Below are 19,439 nucleotides of genomic sequence, written 5' to 3' on the forward strand. Positions count from 1 at the left end.
CAACTATTTTAATTTATATGATATGAAAGAAAACTGATGTAGAAAATAGTTGATAGAACTCATCTAGGTTGTTGGGTGCAACCATAACATTAATATTATCAATACCATTGCCAGCTCCTGACGCGTATCCCAGCGTCGCTACTTGCTCCCTCGCAAATACAATATATATCGAAGATCCTCTTTCATCAACCGAAACGCAACACCACAATCACGAGGATAATTAAACACGTCCTTCTCAAATCCAGGATAAGCACTTGTCCTTAACACGTATCTTGCTGATTCGGTTCTCTCTCTGTATATTATAAACCTCCATTTCTTATTATTAAATAGCCAGAATCTCTCGTATGCTTAACGCACTAAACACGGTTCACTCTCGTTCTGTGGAGCCTAACATTGCCTTCCCTCTCGATTTCAGAAGATAACCTTCATCACAATCCTCATCCGATCTAATTGTAATATTCGGAAGATACTAATATTACATTTGTCGCTTTACGTTGGAAGAATCTAACCTAAAAATTGGATTTTGTGGTTCGATCGACACTTGATCGCAGTGATGCTCAGATTGCAATCGGAAGCACGCATGCTGATAGTTGCATCAAACTGAGAGTCCAAGTCTTCCGAAAGGAATTGTAGCCATCGATGACAACTAATATATCAACGTGGAGAGGTGGAAGGAATAATATAAAGCAGTCACTGGGTACCTTTGTTGGGATAAAGCTACGCCTACCATCCACATCCCGATCATCGATCCATCAAACCCGTGGCTGTTGATCTGCTCGATGTGATGGGACCCACCAAACCAATTACACCGCCGTCCGGAATGTGAACTCCCTCCCACGGGTATCCAATCTTCCACTTTTCTATGCAGTGTTTCTGCCCTCCGGAATACGACATCGATTCCTTCTTCCAAGAGGAATCCGTGGAAATGAGGCATGATTTGCCTGCTCTACATATACCACCAAAGTATAAACGCTTCTGGTTCTTAGCTGAGGATCGTAAATGGCAGTAGACGTACGTAAATTTTGACTGCTGGGTCAGGTAAATGAAGCAGTCGTGCGCCAAAAAATAAAAAGCCTGTACTAGTCAATCTTCTGCTTTGACTCCCACCAGAATCCATGTTTTGCCTTTGTCTTTCTCCAAGCTGAAATTTTATACTTGCGAAGCCATTTAGTCATTATACCCCGGGGTATGCGTTTTTGTTTTACTATAGGACCTGCGGGCAAATCGACAAAATATTCTTGCCATAGTAATCACCAGGCTAGCCAATGAAAATTCTGCCAGAAGGTGGATCAGTACCCAACCAAACAAGTTAATTAATATTCATAAAAAAATAAGTTAATTAATACATATTCCCGCTTAGGATGCTTACTGTTAGGATAATCAATTTTGCTATTCTGATTCACACTCGACGTCGGTATCTTCGATTCGATAGTGACATTCGACTAGATATCGCCGATCAATGTCCAACCGCATAGTTAAAGAAGTCAGTGGCTCAACACATCAATTGCTTAGCGACACCAACATCGAATATCTATCGGCTTTTAACCATTTATACCGACTGACAATGATCAGACCGATTGCCTAATGACTGACCACTGACGGTTCAACGATAGACTGCCGATTGATAACTTCCGATTGACCTTTCACGATGCCATCAATATATCCCGACATCAAGCTGGTATTGATCGATCTGATTGACATCCAATCGATATCCACTACGTTATCGATGACATGCTCGACGATTTCGATATAACATTGGCAACACCGACTATCAGTCAGCATCACCGACCCCCAATCGGCTTATTAGAAATCATCAGTGTAATAAGCACATAACGGTTACTTCCATAATCAGGCTATTAATTGCCCACTAAGTAGGCATTAACTGTCCATTTCACAACATCACAACACTAGAATAAGTGGGACCCCACGTGTATAACTGCTACAGATGGTTATCGATCGCTTGACTATAAAAGAGAGGTAAATGAACAGGGATGGTAAGCCAATTCTAGGAGGAGAAACTCTATCAATTTGAATTCGCTACTGTTCGACCAACTCCTCACTTCTAACTTAAGCATCGGAGGATCTTCATTGAAAATAATTTCGATCAGTGTGGATGTTGTTTTATAAGTTGCTCTCAAGCAGAGCTAGGGGCACCGAAGATTTGGCCACAACAGATTGGTGCTAGAGGAAGGGAGGAACAATCATTTTGCCATCAATCATGATAAGAACGAGAGCACAACTCTCCACTTGCTCTGCCAAGTAGTCTTCCCATTGGGAAGACTGTTTGCCACCAGCAGCAGAACCTAGCACCTCACATCTGATTGTCTCTACGGATGCTTAGCAGTTTGCTGTCCTAGTGCAGCAAGTTACTTCGCTAACAGAGGTGGTGCACAGCCTTCAACACCACCAACAATAATAATAGCAACAGCAGCAACTGGCGTCGGAAGAACCAGCACTGCACAAAGTGCCATCAAGGCACAGTCTCCACGCTCCATGGTGATCACCTTCTCTGCCCCCTGAACGACAGGCTCAGCAGTCTCAACCATCCTAGCATTTTGATCGTGCCGGCCATAAAGAGCGATGGTCTCCTTCTCCCTCTCACCATCATAGCACAAAAATGGAGAAGCATCCTCACTTATCATCAAGTTCTTCCCCTTCGAGTTCTTCTAGAGAAGATTCAACACGGAAAGTATCTCAACGATAGTGATTTGATGATTACGAGCGAAAGCTTAGAAAATTCGACCGTCGATTCGCACAGATCCAAATGGATGGTCGTGGGTTCTCCGATGACCTTGGCATCCACTTGACGCTGTCCTTCATCCGGCACATCCTGGATGAGCCCATTCCATCTTGCTTTAAGATACCGTAGATGGAGACAAACGACGGCTCCATTGACCCCATCGACCATTTGGAGAGCTACAAGGCTCTTATAATGATCCAGGATGCGATCGCGCCCTCTTCTGTGTGGCCTTCCTAGCAACTTTTCAGAAGGCAGCCTGAGCTTGATACTCGAGACTTAGTCCAAGGAGCATCAGCTCCTTCGATCAACTCAGCCAGCAGTTCGCGATGCATTTCATGCTAGCAGAAAGTTGTTGCGCACTTCCGCAAGCCTCTCTTGATCAAGCAATGGGAAGAAAAATCACTGAGAGATTATGTGGCACGTTTCAATACCACCATGTTGGAAATCTACGACCTTAACTAGGATACGGCTATGGCAGCCGCTACTCAGGGATTGCATGGCTCACACTTTACCTACTCCCTGAATAAGATGGCCCCCAAGTCGTTTTCCAAGTTCCTCATCCGAGCACAGAAATACATCTATGCTGAAGAAGCTACTACTACTCGATGTGATGGAGAGGGTAGAGAAGCTTCGAAGAAGAACAAGAATGAGGGAGGTTCGGGTCAAAGACAATCCGATAGGGACCCTTCTCGATGATAATCGATGACAAGACCAAGGAGCCGAAACAAGTACAATAGCTATACTCCGCTTGTGGCTCCTCGATCTCAAATTCTCATGGAGATCGAGAAGGAAGAATATGTGAGGAGGCCCCCACCAATGTGAGCACCACCGCATTCTCACAATCGGAACAGATACTTTTAGTTCCACCACGACCACGGACACGACATCGATGACTGCATTCAATTGAAGGATGAAATCAAGAACCTCATTCACAAAGGGTATCTCGAAAAATATATCCAAGGTCGACGGTCTAAAGTTGCTGTAGAGCAACCCCCACCACCGATTGTAGAAATTTCCAATAGACTGATTGCAGGGGTGATTGACATGATCACAAACCAACCAAGAGATTGAAGGGCAAGTGTCGAAGAAGAGTCACCTGATGCTATAACATGAGGGTCAGATCGAAAGTCTTTCATCCTAGAGACTTGGTCCTCAGGAAAGTGGAAGTCTCAAAGCCCTACACATGTATTATCAATAGATATGTCTTTGACAAATATTTGAAGTGACATGTTTGGCTTTCGACATCTTTGATTGAATGTTCGACTATCTACAAGCTACTTAAACACTGACTCCGATTGGAGACCGACTCTGGTCGGCAAAATACTGACTCCGATCGGTAAAAGATCGACTCCGGATGGCAAAAGAATGACTCCGATCAGCAAAAGACCGACTCTGATCGGTAAATATCGACTCTAGTTGGATAACATCGACTGATAACATCGATTTCGATCGATTGAGCACCGACTCCAGTCCGTCAAAGTTAATCAGTCAATCAATTATTCGAGTCAAGAAAGAAAAGGTAAGTACTCAACACTTAGAAAAAACTTACTTTCATTGCTGTGAAAGTCAAGGGGATTATAAAAAGCAGACTAAGGTCCAAATACAAAAATAAAAGAAAAGCTACACTGACTCCCTTTCGTTGACTCCATCGGCTATCTCTTCAGTCGCTGTCGCTACATCGGTCTCTTGGGCTTCGACGGCTGGCTCTTCCTCAACAGATGCTAGAACTACCTCAGCAATAGGCACGACTTCTTCTTCAATGGCTAGGGCAATGTCTTCCGAAGCCTCAACTTGAATGCTGCTCAGATCGAGGTTCAGATAAAGTGCAAAGATCACCTCTTGGCAATCTTTGAACCCGACCCAATAAGCTTGATGGCTGCCTTCGAGGACCGCTTCTTCAAAATCCTCGGACTCCTTATAATCCTTGACAGCTTGATTCAAAGCTTTTTGAGCAGCCTTCGCTGACTCCTTTGCAGCAGCGACTCCGCATCGACTAGTGCCAACCACTTTTTCGTAGCCCGATGTAGCTTCTGCAGCTTCCCCAACTCTTGGAGACCGTCATCTCGCTCCTTCTGGATTCGCTTGATGGTCTCTCTCTTCTGCTGAACCTAAGCCTCGTGAAATTTGGCAGACCTTATATAGGCCCCTCAATGGTTGAGATGACTTCATGTAAATCAAAGCTCCTCCAGATTTCGACACGTAACGTCATCTGTATCACACAGTATTTGGATTTCTCGATGAACCGACTGCCAGATCGTGACACGAAGGCACAATCTGTGTGAATCACCAGGAGCCAACAACTGTCTGATGCGTGGCAATGCCTGACCGGCTGAAATCAAATCAAGTAATATCTTCCCACCGTCTAGTCATCTGTAACATTAAATAACCATCTCCTTGAAGTGACAGTCTAATAATAATTACACGACCTCCAAAAATGATAAAGTGGCTGACGATTCAGTAATCATAAATACCAGCAGCCAAAGCGACCACAGAATCCAGTGCCAAATCACAACAGAAGATACCTCCATCGTCCAATGTGTCAAGTCACTTTGAACTTGGAAGTGGTAGGTAACTGTTAGGGCAATTGATTCTGCTATCCCGACTCACACTCGACGACGATATCTCCGACTCCACAGCAACACCCGACTACATGTCACCGACTGATGTCCAACCGAATGGTCAAGGAAGTCAGCGACTCAACACACCAACTGCTTAGTGATATCAATGTCGAATATCTATCGACTTTTAACCATTCATATCGATTGACAATGATCAGACTGATTGCTAATGATTGACTATTGATGGTTCAATGGTCGACTGCCGATTGGTAACTTCTGATCAGCCTTTCACGACGCCATCAACATATCTCGACATCAAGTTGGCATTAGCAGACCTGATTGACATCCGGTTGGTATTTACGATGTTATCGGTGACACGCTGGACGATTTCGACATAATATTGGCAACACCGACTATCGGTGGGCACCATCGACCCTCAGTGGGCTTATCAGAAACCGTGAGCGCAGTAAGCGCATAACGGTTACTTCCATAATCAAGTCATTAACTGTCCACTAAGTAGGCATTAACTGCTCACTCTACGACATCATAACATCGAAATAAGCGGACCCCCCGTGCATAATCATCACATACGGTTACCGATCGCTTGCCTATAAAAGAGAGAGAAATGAATGGGGATGATAAAACAATTCTAGAGGGAGAAACTCTGTCAATTTGAATTCACTACTATTCGATCAACTCTCCACTTCTAACTTAAACATCGGAGGGTTTCTATCGAAAATAATTTCAGCCAGTGTAGGCATTATTTTATAGGTTGCTCTCAAGCGGAGCTAGGTGCATCTTAACCACAATACTTACTGATATATTTATCTTTATCTTAGACTGCGTGTGAGTATTTCTGCTTCCAGATACTTTGTGAAAAATGATTGTGACGCCGAAATTTGTGCTCGACCGGGGAAAATGAGATAGCTTTTACCTGCAAGTTATATATTCAAAGTTAAATATGGTAAGCCGGAGGTGCTAGCTGTACAAACACAGATGCATGGGATGAAAAGTAACTGCTGCAGTCTATTTGAGATTTTGAGCCACTCATACCTTCCTCTTTTAATGACCCGGTGGCAAATACCATGGTAGATCAAGTGAGCTAAAGATATTTTCTCATTAATTATATGTATATATGAGTGCATGTACGCATGTAGTCTTAGCTCTATTATTGAAATAAAATTACCAGCATTTGGAGCCTGATGTAGTTTTGTCGTGGTGGTCCTCGACCTTTTCGGCATACAGTTGGTCCACTACATTATCGCCGAGCGTGCAAACATATGACAGCTGTTAAAGGTGGCTGACATCAAAGTCCAGCCGTTGACTTACCCGCGCGTTGTCCACGGCAACGTAAAAAATGCGGGTGATGTCCCAAACCAATACGCGCACCATCAATACCTCCAATGCAATTAAAATTTTAGAGGAATGCCTCAGGCACCCAAGAACCACTGCAGGCCTGCACCCCATGGCCATCCCTAGCCGCATATTGCTCCATCCATCCATAGGAGCCACCATCATCTTAACTAAGTTCCTTCACGGGGCTCCCCGAAGGTGCGTGTATCATTGCCTATTTCTTTTTCGCTTTATTAATTAAAAGCAACACGGTAACCCATCCCACCGCCTCTCTCTCAGTCTCTATCTGTCTGCTGATGCTATGTCTCAGAGCCCCATGCCATGGGTGCGAAGCGAGAGATGACATGGGCACGCTGATGGGTACGGGCGTGGGGTGCGTGTCCGTGTGTGTTTAGAGAGTAAGTGCGGGGTGGTCCCCACACAAAGGATGAGGTATTGGTAACTGCACTGCCGGCTATGGTCCTTGGTCCTTGGGGTTCTTATCTCATCTCATGCGGATTCCTCTTCCCCCTGATCTCGAGTGCGCTAGCTGTGCGCATGAACTCGTGTATAAATATCTCCCAGATGACCTACACACCCACCCGCCCATCTCCCCTTGCCACAGTTTGCTAGCTAGGCAGCAAGGAATCATGAAACGTACCACTGGTTCCCATGTGCTGCTTCCCCTCCTCTTCCTCCTCGTCATTATCCTCTCCGTCCATACAACAAGAGCTTCTCGTCTCCTCCAACAGCCAGAACCTGGTGATAAACTCTTTCATCTCCTCCTCCTCCTCCTCAATCTACATTTGATTGCGGGATGAGATAGAAATCTTCCCTTCTGTTTCTTCTGGCCTCTGACCTGCTCTCGTGCTTGTAGGACGACAAGATGTGAGGGTTGATGATCTTCCACTACCGGGTCATGCAGCAGAGATGGAGGAAAAATATTCTTGGGAGGTGAGTATACTCATCAATCTTCCTTGTTTTGTTCTCAGTATTCTTTATGGCTACTGTATTATTATTGCTGTAGTATGGTACCGTCATAAAATGAGCAGGATTTATCTGTCTTTAAGTTGCAAGACCATGATGAGCGATAATTTTTTTCCCCCTCTTTTATGTTGCTTATTTCTTTCCGGTTTCAGTTGATGGGACTGCACGAGTGTAAGGAAGAAGATGAGGAATGCTTGAAGAGGAGGATGATCTCTGAGGCCCATTTGGACTACATCTACACGCAGCGCCATAAGACATATAAAAAGAGGGACACCTCACCTTGAGCAAACACGCTGTTCTCATGGGTATCTACTATGTGTGAAATATTGCTCACCAAACCGAGTGATGTGATAAGCTGGAGTAGGCTTATAATAGTATGGAGTGTGCTATGTGGTCATGTTACCAAGTAATGTAAGCGGGCATGATGTGAAACGAAACTACCTCAACATGCAACTACTATTTTCTTTTTGTCCAGTTGTTGCCCAGATATGACCTATTCCAGAGCTTTAGTTTTGTTTTTTCACCTATTGATCTGGCCTCCGGAGCGACGGAGAGACGAGTGGTACAGGTGCTCATACGATCATATGGGGATACCGTCATACATCAACACAGCATATTCTGTCTTCACCTTCGGCCTTATCTCATTTTGACCGAGTTTTTATCTAAGAAAAAAAAAAAAAAAAAGGTGCGAGAGAGAGCGCGGAGGAGGGAAGACACTCTTAGGATAGATTACCCATATGGAAATCACATAACAAGGGTAAGGCATCTAAACTTTGTCCCGATTCTCACTTTTAGCATCTAATATGTGGGTCGATTCAGGATCTTCGAGGAAGTCTTGTCGCTTTTTAATTTTGTTAAACAGCACACCCGTGGTTGGTCGAGTCTCTTCCTTGGAATTTTTGGAAAGAGACCGGAAGGAGTGTATGATTATAACAATAGAGGGGCTCGGGATGGTAAATCCTCAACTATAGTATCATTTAAAGGAGTGGATTCAGACGATAAATTAAGCCCATGCCGTGAAGCCCGTCGCACCGTCCAACTCCCCCTCCCCCTCCTCCACTATCCCGGACAAAGTGACCTGCCATCAAACCAAGAAACCTTTTCTCCGAGAAAAGTGGTCGTCCCATTATCTCTGTCTTTATCTTTTCGTCAATGGGGGTGTAGCTAGCGGTGGGAGTGGAACACTGGCTCCGGTAGGCCTGATACCAATCAAGGATATACATAGGGTAGGAGGAGGAATTTTGGCCAATTTTGTGGAAGGCCGGCTAAAAGGTCCAGCATCCAGATCAAGCCGTAGGACATCACCGCGAGCCAGACCTGTTTCACGGGTCTCCGTTAGGTCAGCAGCTCACGACCTTTTTCTTACTCAAGAAGTCAAAACAGACGCCGAACTAGAAAGATTAACCAAACCATGATTACTTGACTGAGAGAGACAACCCACCAAGAAAGGAAGGAAAGATTAACCGTGATTTACCGGACGGAGGAATTTTGTCCATATGATTATTTTAACTCTTCATGTGATATTGTGGCCCCAGCATGCCACAAGTGGTGGACTTTTGTTAAAGCTTCAGATTCTTGATGCTATGCATCAGGTCACGCGCATGTGCCTGCAACATGATACCCTTTTATTGCTATGATCAGTACATTGAAAGAAAGATCTTTTGTTTTTAAAAAAAAGTTGCAGTAGCTTTCCTCTTTGATGAGTTACAATGAGAAATGAGGACATTAGGATCTGGTGTTTTGGCTGGAACTGAGGGTTACCTCAGATCTCCATTCCACACAAATCATGCACCCGGAAGGGTGAGCTGAGCACCAGCACTGGCCAGCAAGATGGATTCCCCATTTTCTTCTCCACACGGCATCAGAAGGGCAGCTACTGGAATATATCTGTTCCATGGCCCACACCTCATCAAATATCTGGTATAATATGGTACGAGAGCAACAGGTGGTGGCGAGAAACATACTTCCTAGCTCCCCACCGAGATACCGTTCCTTTTCTATCCATCCCAAGTCTCGTTACAAATTCCACGAAAACCAATTATAAAGGAGAGGACAGCGGCAACAATGGGGATAAGGTTCAATCGAGAAACAACACAGAAGGCATGCATATATAGGCGATGCCCACAAGTATAGATGGATCGCTGATTAATCAAAATTGTAGACGGGTCCTCTTTCAATCACTTTGCATGCACATGAAGTACTGAAAAAGCGAACCTCCACAAATCTGACCCCCTGCTGTCATGCACATGTAACATGCAAGAACAAGCCTCAACCTAATGCATCCGCTTCCTTGATTACCTGGGCTCACAACACAGATCTGTATAATCTCTTTGTTTGCTCCTGTCCTGCAACCCACAGGCGCGCAGAACCAGTGGACACATTTTAATCAGTCAAGTATCCCGATATATGACGCATGTCATCTATATAACTAGGAATCTTTCTATGATGAGCAATAAATGTAATCATAGGCTCACAGAATCCATTCTAAAGGCTTCGTTCCAATTCAATCAATGCACGTCTGATTGACCATGTCCTAGCTTCCAGTTATCATAACCATAACATGTGCACAGTAAATTCCTGCCCACTCTTAACTTGCTATCTGACGGACAATAAGCAGATTTAATTGTCTTCCAAGCCCAGCTTTCCAATGTCAGAATTCTTCATTCACTCGAGTTTGAAAATTAAAAGTATGCCATACTCTCAAGAGCAGAGAATCTCTCTCCCATTGGTTTAGCACTAAGACTAGCTACTCATCTTGCAGGATTACTGATGTGGCTTTAGAAGTAAGTCCAATGCATCAGAGCAAGGAAGGAAGACGTCCAAAGGTAGCAATGATGGATGTCAGGACAGAATTTTAAGAAATTTACAGTGTGATACCAGAAGTTGTCGTCCTTAATAAGAATGGTGAAGAGGTTATAAAGCCAATTAAGCAAGTATAGTTGGAACACAGCACAACTGTTACAGCAGTCAGTTCTTTGTTAGGTACAAAGCTTGATTACCATAACAAAGGTGCATATAAACAGAGGAAAAATTGGACAAACAACTAACTGAACATTCATATAGGTATTCAGATGCTTAAAAACAAAGCCAACAGAATAGATAATGTAGCTGAGTTTAGAAGCGTACTGTGTTTTGATGCCCAGGACCTCTTATACCCTCAGTTGAACTTCTTCACTTGGCGTGCACGATGACAGCCTGCCCGACTCTCCAGTTCATGCTTCTGTCATCACCATCTCTATCTGGCAAGTTCCTGATACTGCATCTCTATACATCCACTCATCCTTTTCACAAGAGCAAATCTTCAAATGGTTAATGGTTCTCCACATACAGCGCACATGACCTGGCTTTCATCAGCAGGAACCATTGGTTCGCATGCTTCTCCGTTTGAGATCTATTCCAAAGAAGTACGTAGCATATACTGGCCCACATGACAGTCCTGCACTTCCATCTAGCCAGCAGCTTAAATTTGCATAATTTTGGAAAACATCTGACACTATTGCTTATCTCAGACCTTTTTCAGGCATGCCAATTTAAATGACACTGAAGCTGCTCTGGAAGTATGAATTTAAGGACACGTTTTGCACAGATGCTTTAAACAATCAAAAAGGCCATTAATCACAAAAAAATGAAGTCCTTTTTGCACTTATATTTTAGATCTTTTAAAAAGCCATTAATCTTAGGACACATGTTTTGCACTGATGCCTTAAACAATCAAAAAGGCCATTAATCACAAAAAAATGAAGACCTTTTTGCACTGATATTTTAGATCTTCAAAAAAGCCATTAATCTTGGGGCACATGTTTTGCACTGTGACTTTTTAATTAATCATTTATCTTCTCCTTAATATATTTAAACAAATAAAAAATAAGACCTTCCATATGACAACTATTAAACTATTTTTTAAAGCAATCCGTTTCAGTTAATCAACCAGACTGATTGAAACCTAATACTGAGGTTCAGTTTAGGTTCCATCTCAATCAATCCATTTTGACTGAAATGAATCATTTCCAACCAAGACTTAAAACCCTGGCCCGATATTTGCATTTAGTCAAGTTTGATTGGAGGAATCTTGACAAAAATAGAAAATTTGGTATGCCCTTTCCTGCATCCAACTAACTGACTTGAATCAATACATGGAGATATACATCATTTGGTTTTATAGAAAGAAAAGCATTTCATGACCTGCCATAGCTTCAACAACCAATTTGATGTCTCGTACATATGTTATGTATTTGGATTGGTACTTACAACCATCAATACATATTGTTTTTTCCATGGAACCTTGTTTTTGACATGGATTACAGATCCAATAGAATAATATATTCTATAAATAGCAATAGTATCATTTCCCCAATACATAAAAGGAGGCGCACTGGTCCTGCATAAATACGGCACATCAGAAAGTCAGTATTCCTATGTATGTTAACCACATGCATTCACCTTCATATAAAACAGAAACCAGTAAGGGGGAAGAAAAGCTTTACTTTCTTTTCCCCACAGCATGCGAAGCGTCCATTGGATGTCATAATCATTCTGAAACTAAGAAGTAAGAAGACCTTTTACAAGTCATATAACTGCATTATCATTTAAGCATCTCAGAATTTCTAGGATCAGGTACCATTATGCTTTGTAGTATAGAACAGGACTAATCTCTCAATCAGAACTTGTCACAGGCGTCATAGGTGAAATAGAGAGAGAGGGAGAATGAAGAAACCGACAAAACTGTGCCCTCGCCTTTCTCCACTATCCACCAACAAGAATACCAGATCTTTTTGGAGAGCACAAAAGCAAGGATTCACCCAAAAGGTAAATTACTTGGGTCCAAATAATGCACCATGAATTACTTGGAGTCTAGAAACTCATGCAAGGAGGGTGTAACCACCAGCGTACCATGCACTGCGCAATTCATAACAGGAACACGTCCTTGGTCAATTAAGAACACCAGATTCTGCAGACAGACTGGAAACCTATTAGACAACATCTATCAATTAAGACAACATTTGGCAATTATGAGTTTTAATTTATTGTAAATATTTTCACTCATGGCTGTTAAGGCAACATTCAGCAATTAAGGGTTGTAATTTATTGTAATTTATTATGAATATTTTTGTTTATGGCTGCACTTTTTTTTTCCCCTTAATTCTAAGGGTTAATCTTGACCAAACATATATATATTTTAGAAGAAATTGCAGCCAACTTTTTGTATAAACATGTTACCTCTTTTATAAGTTCAATACAAGAGAAAATTATTCTCTTATATTTAAATTTTACATGGTATCGGAGTAAATAGATCCATTCTTTTCCGATTAGGTCCCTCATGATAAGATATTGCCAAATTTCCTTCCCACTACCACTACATATGGTAAGGTTCCTTTGTCGGTGTTATTACTTTCTCGACAAGTGATTGCCTGACTATTGCTCGTCGACCTCCACCTTCTCATCATTGGTCATGTCCGGCAAGATCGAGACTGATCCCGTCTAGGTTTCATAGGCCGTGAGGCTCAGTACAACTTACGACCTGTCTTTCCCATACTACATCTCATCTTCTGATAACATGGGCCATGGCATTATTTCTTCCCTCCTCACTGAAGCCAACTACCCCAACTGGCATAAGGCAATGCTCACGGCCCTACGTGCTAAGCGGAAGCTTGTTTTCATGGATGGCTCACTCCAATGACCAGTAGATGGATCATCCGATCAATTTCTATGGGATACTTGCAACTCAATGATCACATTCTAAATCTTCATGAGTTCCGTTTCTATAGAGGTCTACAACAATATCTCCTTCATGGATAACACTTGGGCCATCTGGCTCAATCTTGAAAAAAAGTACTCCTAAGGCAATGCCCCAGATGTTCATGAATTGAAAACTCATATCTAGAGCTTTTGGCAAGGCGACGATATGTTAATCACCTTTTACTATGCATGACTTCACACTTTATGGGAAGAACTTGCCGCCTACTCGAGAGTGCCCACACGCTCATGTAAAGCAGCAAAGGCACTTCAGACCAAAAGAGAAGAGGAACACTTGCATTAGTTCTTATACGAGCTTAGAAGTTTGTATGACTCCCTCCGTGACCAGCTACTCAACATGGAGCCCCTTTCGACTGTAAATAGGGCATATTCACTTCTTATCCATGGTGAGAAACAATGAGCCGCTGTGGGAGTTCGTGTTCTACAACTGGAGGTGGCTACACTGATTGCTATCTTTAGTAATGAATAGGCTCGTGACAAAAATAAGAAGTAGGTGCATTGTGATTATTACAAGAAAATAGATCACACGCATGATTATTGTTTTTAATTGCATGGATATCCACCCATTGGCAACCCAAGGGCACACGAGAGCCAAGGGACACAACAGTAGCAGCTCCGATAGTGACCAAAGAGGGGAGCCAAGGTAAATTTCATCGCTTAACAGTCCGCAATGATAGTCGCTTAGTAGCAGCTAGATCGGCTATCTATTGCAGAATAGCCGGCTGAACTGAGCTCTCCATTTTTGGGCCTCAATTTTGTGCAATATCAGTAGCTTCTTTTTCTTCTCGATCAAGATAAAACTAATAGCTCTATAAACTTTGTCGGTAAGGCTTCTATTGACCCTCCTTTGATCATACTTGAATTCCCGATAGTGGTGTCTCGAACTACTTAATTTTTAGTAAGTTCGCTTTATATAATATTTAGCCTCTTCATGAGCCTTTACCCATCACTTTGCCCAATGGAATTATCCGTTAAATTTTTTGACATTTGTTTAACCGATAACATCACCTTACGACAAACACTATATGCACCCAGTACTTTCACTTGTAACCTTATTTTCATTAGCAAGTTAGCCCATGACCATAACTGTGTTGTCTCATTTTTCTTTCATTTTATGTCTTGCAGGACCTTGCTATGAGGAAGCTGATTGGTTTGGGTGAATTCTGGAATGATCTATACTACTTTAAGGAATCGATAATAAAGTCTGTATCTATGAATAAAGTTGCTGCGTCTCTTGATTTTTGGCACATGCTGTTAGGACATTATTCCTATAAGAATTTAAAATTAGCATCTTTTCTTGCCAATAAATATTTTGAGTCCTTAAATAATTATTGTGATGTCTGTTATTGTGCCAAGCAAACACGCAAACCCTTTTCTCTTAATAGTAATAAATCTTTGATTCTTTTCTTTTTAATTCATATTGATATTTGAGAACCATACCGCACTCCATCATACATGTGAGCATACTTCTTTCTTACTATAGTCGATGATTGCACACGTGCCACATGGGTTTATTTATTGCAAAGAAAATTTGATGCTTATCAACATTTTGTTAATTTTTATGCCATGGTTTTTAACCATTTTGATGGTGTTATTAAGCAAGTTCATAGTGATAATGCCCAAAAATTCATAGCTGGTCCATTAAAATCATTCTTCTTAGAACGCAGGATCGTTTCTTAAACCTCTTGCATGGAGACCCCACAACAAAATAGAGTCGTCGAGCGTAAACATTAACACATTCTAAATGTTGTACATACCCTTCGATTTCAAGCAAACTGATCGATGACTTTCTAAAATGAATATATTTTAATTACTACTTATTTAATCAATTTAACTCCATCTTCTAAGCTTAATGAAAAAAGTTCTTATGAACTTTTTTTCATAAAACACTGTTTTACGATCATTTACGAATATTCGATAGTTTTTGCTATATACATAAAAGTAGTCATGATAAGTTTGAATCACGCTCTCATGCATGTATTTTTGTTGGGTACCCTCTCGATCAAAAGGGATATCGCATTTTTGATTTTTAAATCTAAAAAATTTTCACTTCTCATGATGTTATTTTTCATGAAAATACTTTTTCTTTTCATAAATACCAACTCGACTAGCCTTTTCAATCGAATTTGAATGATCTTCTTTTGAGCCAAGACACGATCCCAACTGAGTTGGGCCTCATTAGGCCCAACCCAATCTCGATTTTAACAGACCCATCCCACTTATTTGAGCTGGGCCTCATTCGACCCAATCCAGCCTAGTACAAGCTGGCCTGTTTAACTTATCAAAGTTGAGTTTTTTCAGTCCAACTAAACATTGGCCCAACCCACCCCAGCTCCATCTAATGTAGCCCAATTCCTGCTCCAACAATGGGCTGAATGGATTCGATCCTGGCCCAATTTGAGGCCGAGCCCATTATTCCCTCCCTTAACTAGCCCCCATCCCTCAATGCTCCTAACTCTCAACCATGTCAGAAATGCAGACAACCTTGACGATCGATAGATTATATTGTTGATGCTCCTGGCATGGGTAAATCATCGGACTTCTCGGCCAACTTGGTAACCTTTGGTAAGGCCTATCCTATTTTCCATTATATATCTAATTTCATATTTAGTGATGCACACCATGTCTTCTTTTCAGCCATAACCACTCACAGTGAACCCCGTACCTGTACCCAAGCTATGGGAGATCCGAACTGGAGAACTGCCATGGAGGCTGAACTTGCGGCTCTTGAGCATAATGGGACTTGATCTCTAGTACACCTCTCATCTGGTAAGGAACCCATTGGCTCTTGTGTTGGGATGCACAGGAATTTCATGCATGCATTTCAAAAATTTTTACAACAAAAAATATTAGATTAAACAATTTAATCTATAAATACATGCATAAGATCTGATCTTAAAACTCCTATAAATGGATCTATGATATGAATTTATATGCATAAAAATTTAAATTTAAAAAAATAAGTATGTGAACCAAAAATCAGCATTTAGTAATAGATCTAATCTACTACTATCAGGGTTTCAAACCCAATACCTAAATGTGGGTAATCAAACTCCATGATCGAGAATATGAATCTGAAAGTCCTCTCTGGTCACTTATAGTCGCACAAATTTTCGACCTCTACAGATGGTCCACACGAATCCCTCAGACCGATCAACCCTCCGCAAGAGTATTAGATCGTGTAGTCGGCTTCTGATGATGGATCTGATTTAATCTCCTTCTTCGATTGCCTCAGATCTTTTTAATGTTGAAGATGAATTAGAGGAAGATGCTGGATGGTAGAGAAAAGATAGATGAAGATTCTCTTCTCTTTGATTTTTTCTTATCCAAAAACTTTAAAACAGTTCTAGATCTCTCACTTGAGAGGAGATAGGTCTCCTCTTTTGTTCATACTAAAGAAGATAGAAGCCCACCCAAACCTCACACCATAAGAAAGGTATTCGGCCCCTCTTTTTCTATGGTATCTCATGGTAAAAGTCTCAGATTGGTTGGCACACACAAATGTGAGCTTTTTATGGTTGTCGCACAAATCAGGTCAGATAGGATAAGGGCTGGAGTTTGTTGCAATTCAAACTATTTTGAATTTTAATTTAACTCTAACTTTTTCTTTGACTTAAAGAGAGACATACTAGAGGATTTTGGGTGTAGAAAACATATGGGAGCTCCTCCTTTTTGTCGCACAAAATAGGCTCCTTCATAAGGCGCCGGTGAGTGGGATGATAGGGATAGATTTTTGAGTTTAAATTCAAACCTTTTGAATTCAATTTAAAACAAACCTTATCCACTCCAAAGAGGATGACAAAAAGGGGTTTAGCTTTAGATTTTCTCACACACAAATTGATTTTGTGCAATGAGAAAAAGGATAAGTCTTTCTGGGTGGTGCAAGGGAGAGAGTCTCATTCATTTTGGACTCTAGGATTTAACCAATTGGATTTCTTTCAAATCCAATCCAATTAGATTCAAATAAAATATAATGAACCTAATCTTATTAGGCTCCAATAATCTCAATTAAATCTGATCAAATCAGCAAATTAATAGAGCTATAGATCCGATCAAATTAGGATCATTTCTCCCTTACCGATTAGGTCATCTCATAACCTAATCAGACCTGACTTGATTGAATCCAATTAAATTAGACTTGATCCAGATTTTAATACTCAATCAAATTGAGTTAATTAATGATCTAATTATTAATTAATTCTTCATTAATGATAGAGTCTCAATTCAGTGGGAGTCTTCACCAGAGTCCCCATCCAGTGGGAGTCTTCACCAGAGTTCCAGTCCAGTGGGACTCTTCAGATCGGCCATTGATCGGAGAGAAATTTTTAATGTGTGTGTGACCCCGTATGTTCGAAACTAATCCGATAGCATAAAAATATATTTCTGTACCAATCGGAGTAACCATCTAACAATGGTACCCGACATTCGGATAGACCGAATGTATGTAAAGCAACACTCAAGAACCTACTTGGATGTAGTTACCATATAATTCATTCTTTGACCCTTAATGCTAGGATGACTTAGAGTTTAAACTGTCAACTCTTAATAGTACATCCATTATATATCTCAACCTAATAAATTCTGTGACTCCTCACAAGGATTACCCAGGCCAAGGTCTTACTAAATTGAAACACAAAGTATTCTCTCCAATCTTTTGGAGTGGTCAATTCTATCTTGACTCACGCACCAACTTCACAAGTACTTGACTGTACCCAAAAATCTTTTGATCCTGAACTAAAAATTCAGATAGTCCGACATGAAAGCACAGTGAGTTGTTTGCAAGTCATCATGGTGATCTCAGGTCAGAGGGACATTTATCCCCATATCCCTTCGGAGTGACTCTTGACAGCAGAGTGCTCCAGAGTTGGTCATGTTCAGTGAAATGTACTCCTATATTTTACCTGCATGCCATAGTAGCATCTTCACGCTCCTTGATTAAGAAGACAACCAACTTATATGACATACAACGATCTACACTTGATATGTCTATCGTCCTAGTAATAGCACATCATTTGGTCGTGAACTCATTTAAGGACTAAATGATAAATTTTCCATTATCGATTTAAAATAGTCCTAAGAACTTTCATCATAGCACAGAAGTTCGATATAGAAGATGTACAAGCTTATGATGAAAAATTATCAAATAAATATTTTATTAATTAATTCATATATAATTATATCAATTAGCACAACCGTCAACAGGCTGAAGATTGGCTTTGGAACATATTTTTCAATAATTTTCACTTGTACTAAAGTCAATCGGTACAGTATCATATATCCATCTTCATTTTGTGATCTTCAAACTCCTTTATCGTAAGGGCTTTAGTGAATGGATCGGTCAGATTTTCTTTTCCGTCGATTTTTTGAAGGTCAATGTTGTTGGAATTTGAGGTTTGATGCATACATATGTGTTTTCAAAATTTTATTTTCTAAATACTACAGTGAAAAATAAGATTAAAATATTTTTAATCTGAATTATGTATGCATGAAAATATAAAACCACATGGATCTATCTTATATACTAAAATTGATATATGCTGAAATTCAAATTGTGATCAAATCACATACCTATTTCGTAATTTTTTTCTTCGAATCTAGATCTGAAAGAGAAGTGGTTCTTTCTTAGCTGTACAAGTATCCGACCTCTAAAGTATCTACTCGGGATCAGCCTGGAGCAGCCCTCTTTAATTTGAATTTTTGTTCTCCAAAATTCAGCCGGCTGAATCTGAATGAAGCCTAAATCGCAATCAACACTTAATCTCTTTCTTTGATCTTCTTCTTTTTCTCTTCTCTAGAGTTTCTCTCCTTGCTATGTGCTGCTATTAGATACTAGAAACTAGCAAGGAAGAGGCACCCAACAGCCTTTGGGCATGGGACTCTTTAGGACTTGCATCCCAAGAGAAAGGGGGTGTAGGATGCCCAAGGGAAAAGAAAGGGAGAGGAAGAGAGGGTGTGGGACTTCTCCTTTGACATGTGAGATTACTGGTTTGGATGCTCTAGAGATCTTAGGGGAGATCTCTTTAAATAGGCACAAAGATTGAATCCTATTCAATTATATAATACAAGTC

At 41.0% G+C, this 19,439-nt stretch overlaps 1 protein-coding gene across 1 annotated transcript; it reads left to right on the forward strand.

Annotated features, from left to right (window-relative positions):
* Positions 1 to 7,127: 7,127 nt before the first annotated feature.
* Positions 7,128 to 8,091, forward strand: LOC105038204 (uncharacterized). Its single transcript, XM_010913929.4, has 3 exons — positions 7,128 to 7,392; positions 7,508 to 7,584; positions 7,770 to 8,091. The coding sequence occupies exons 1-3, from the start codon at positions 7,143 to 7,145 to the stop codon at positions 7,899 to 7,901; spliced, it is 459 nt and encodes a 152-aa protein (XP_010912231.1). The 5' UTR covers positions 7,128 to 7,142; the 3' UTR covers positions 7,902 to 8,091.
* Positions 8,092 to 19,439: the final 11,348 nt, after the last annotated feature.

Source organism: Elaeis guineensis, chromosome 1 (assembly GCF_000442705.2).
Source record: "Elaeis guineensis isolate ETL-2024a chromosome 1, EG11, whole genome shotgun sequence".
NCBI classification, from domain to species: domain Eukaryota; kingdom Viridiplantae; phylum Streptophyta; class Magnoliopsida; order Arecales; family Arecaceae; genus Elaeis; species Elaeis guineensis.

Bases quoted from the DNA above. Each gene is read 5' to 3' on its own strand.
- LOC105038204 (XM_010913929.4), top strand. From the start codon at position 7,143: ATGCGGATTCCTCTTCCCCCTGATCTCGAGTGCGCTAGCTGTGCGCAT. The intron at 7,393-7,507 runs GTGATAAACTCT...TCGTGCTTGTAG, and splicing joins CCTCCAACAGCCAGAACCTG to GACGACAAGATGTGAGGGTT. The intron at 7,585-7,769 runs GTGAGTATACTC...TTCCGGTTTCAG, and splicing joins AGGAAAAATATTCTTGGGAG to TTGATGGGACTGCACGAGTG.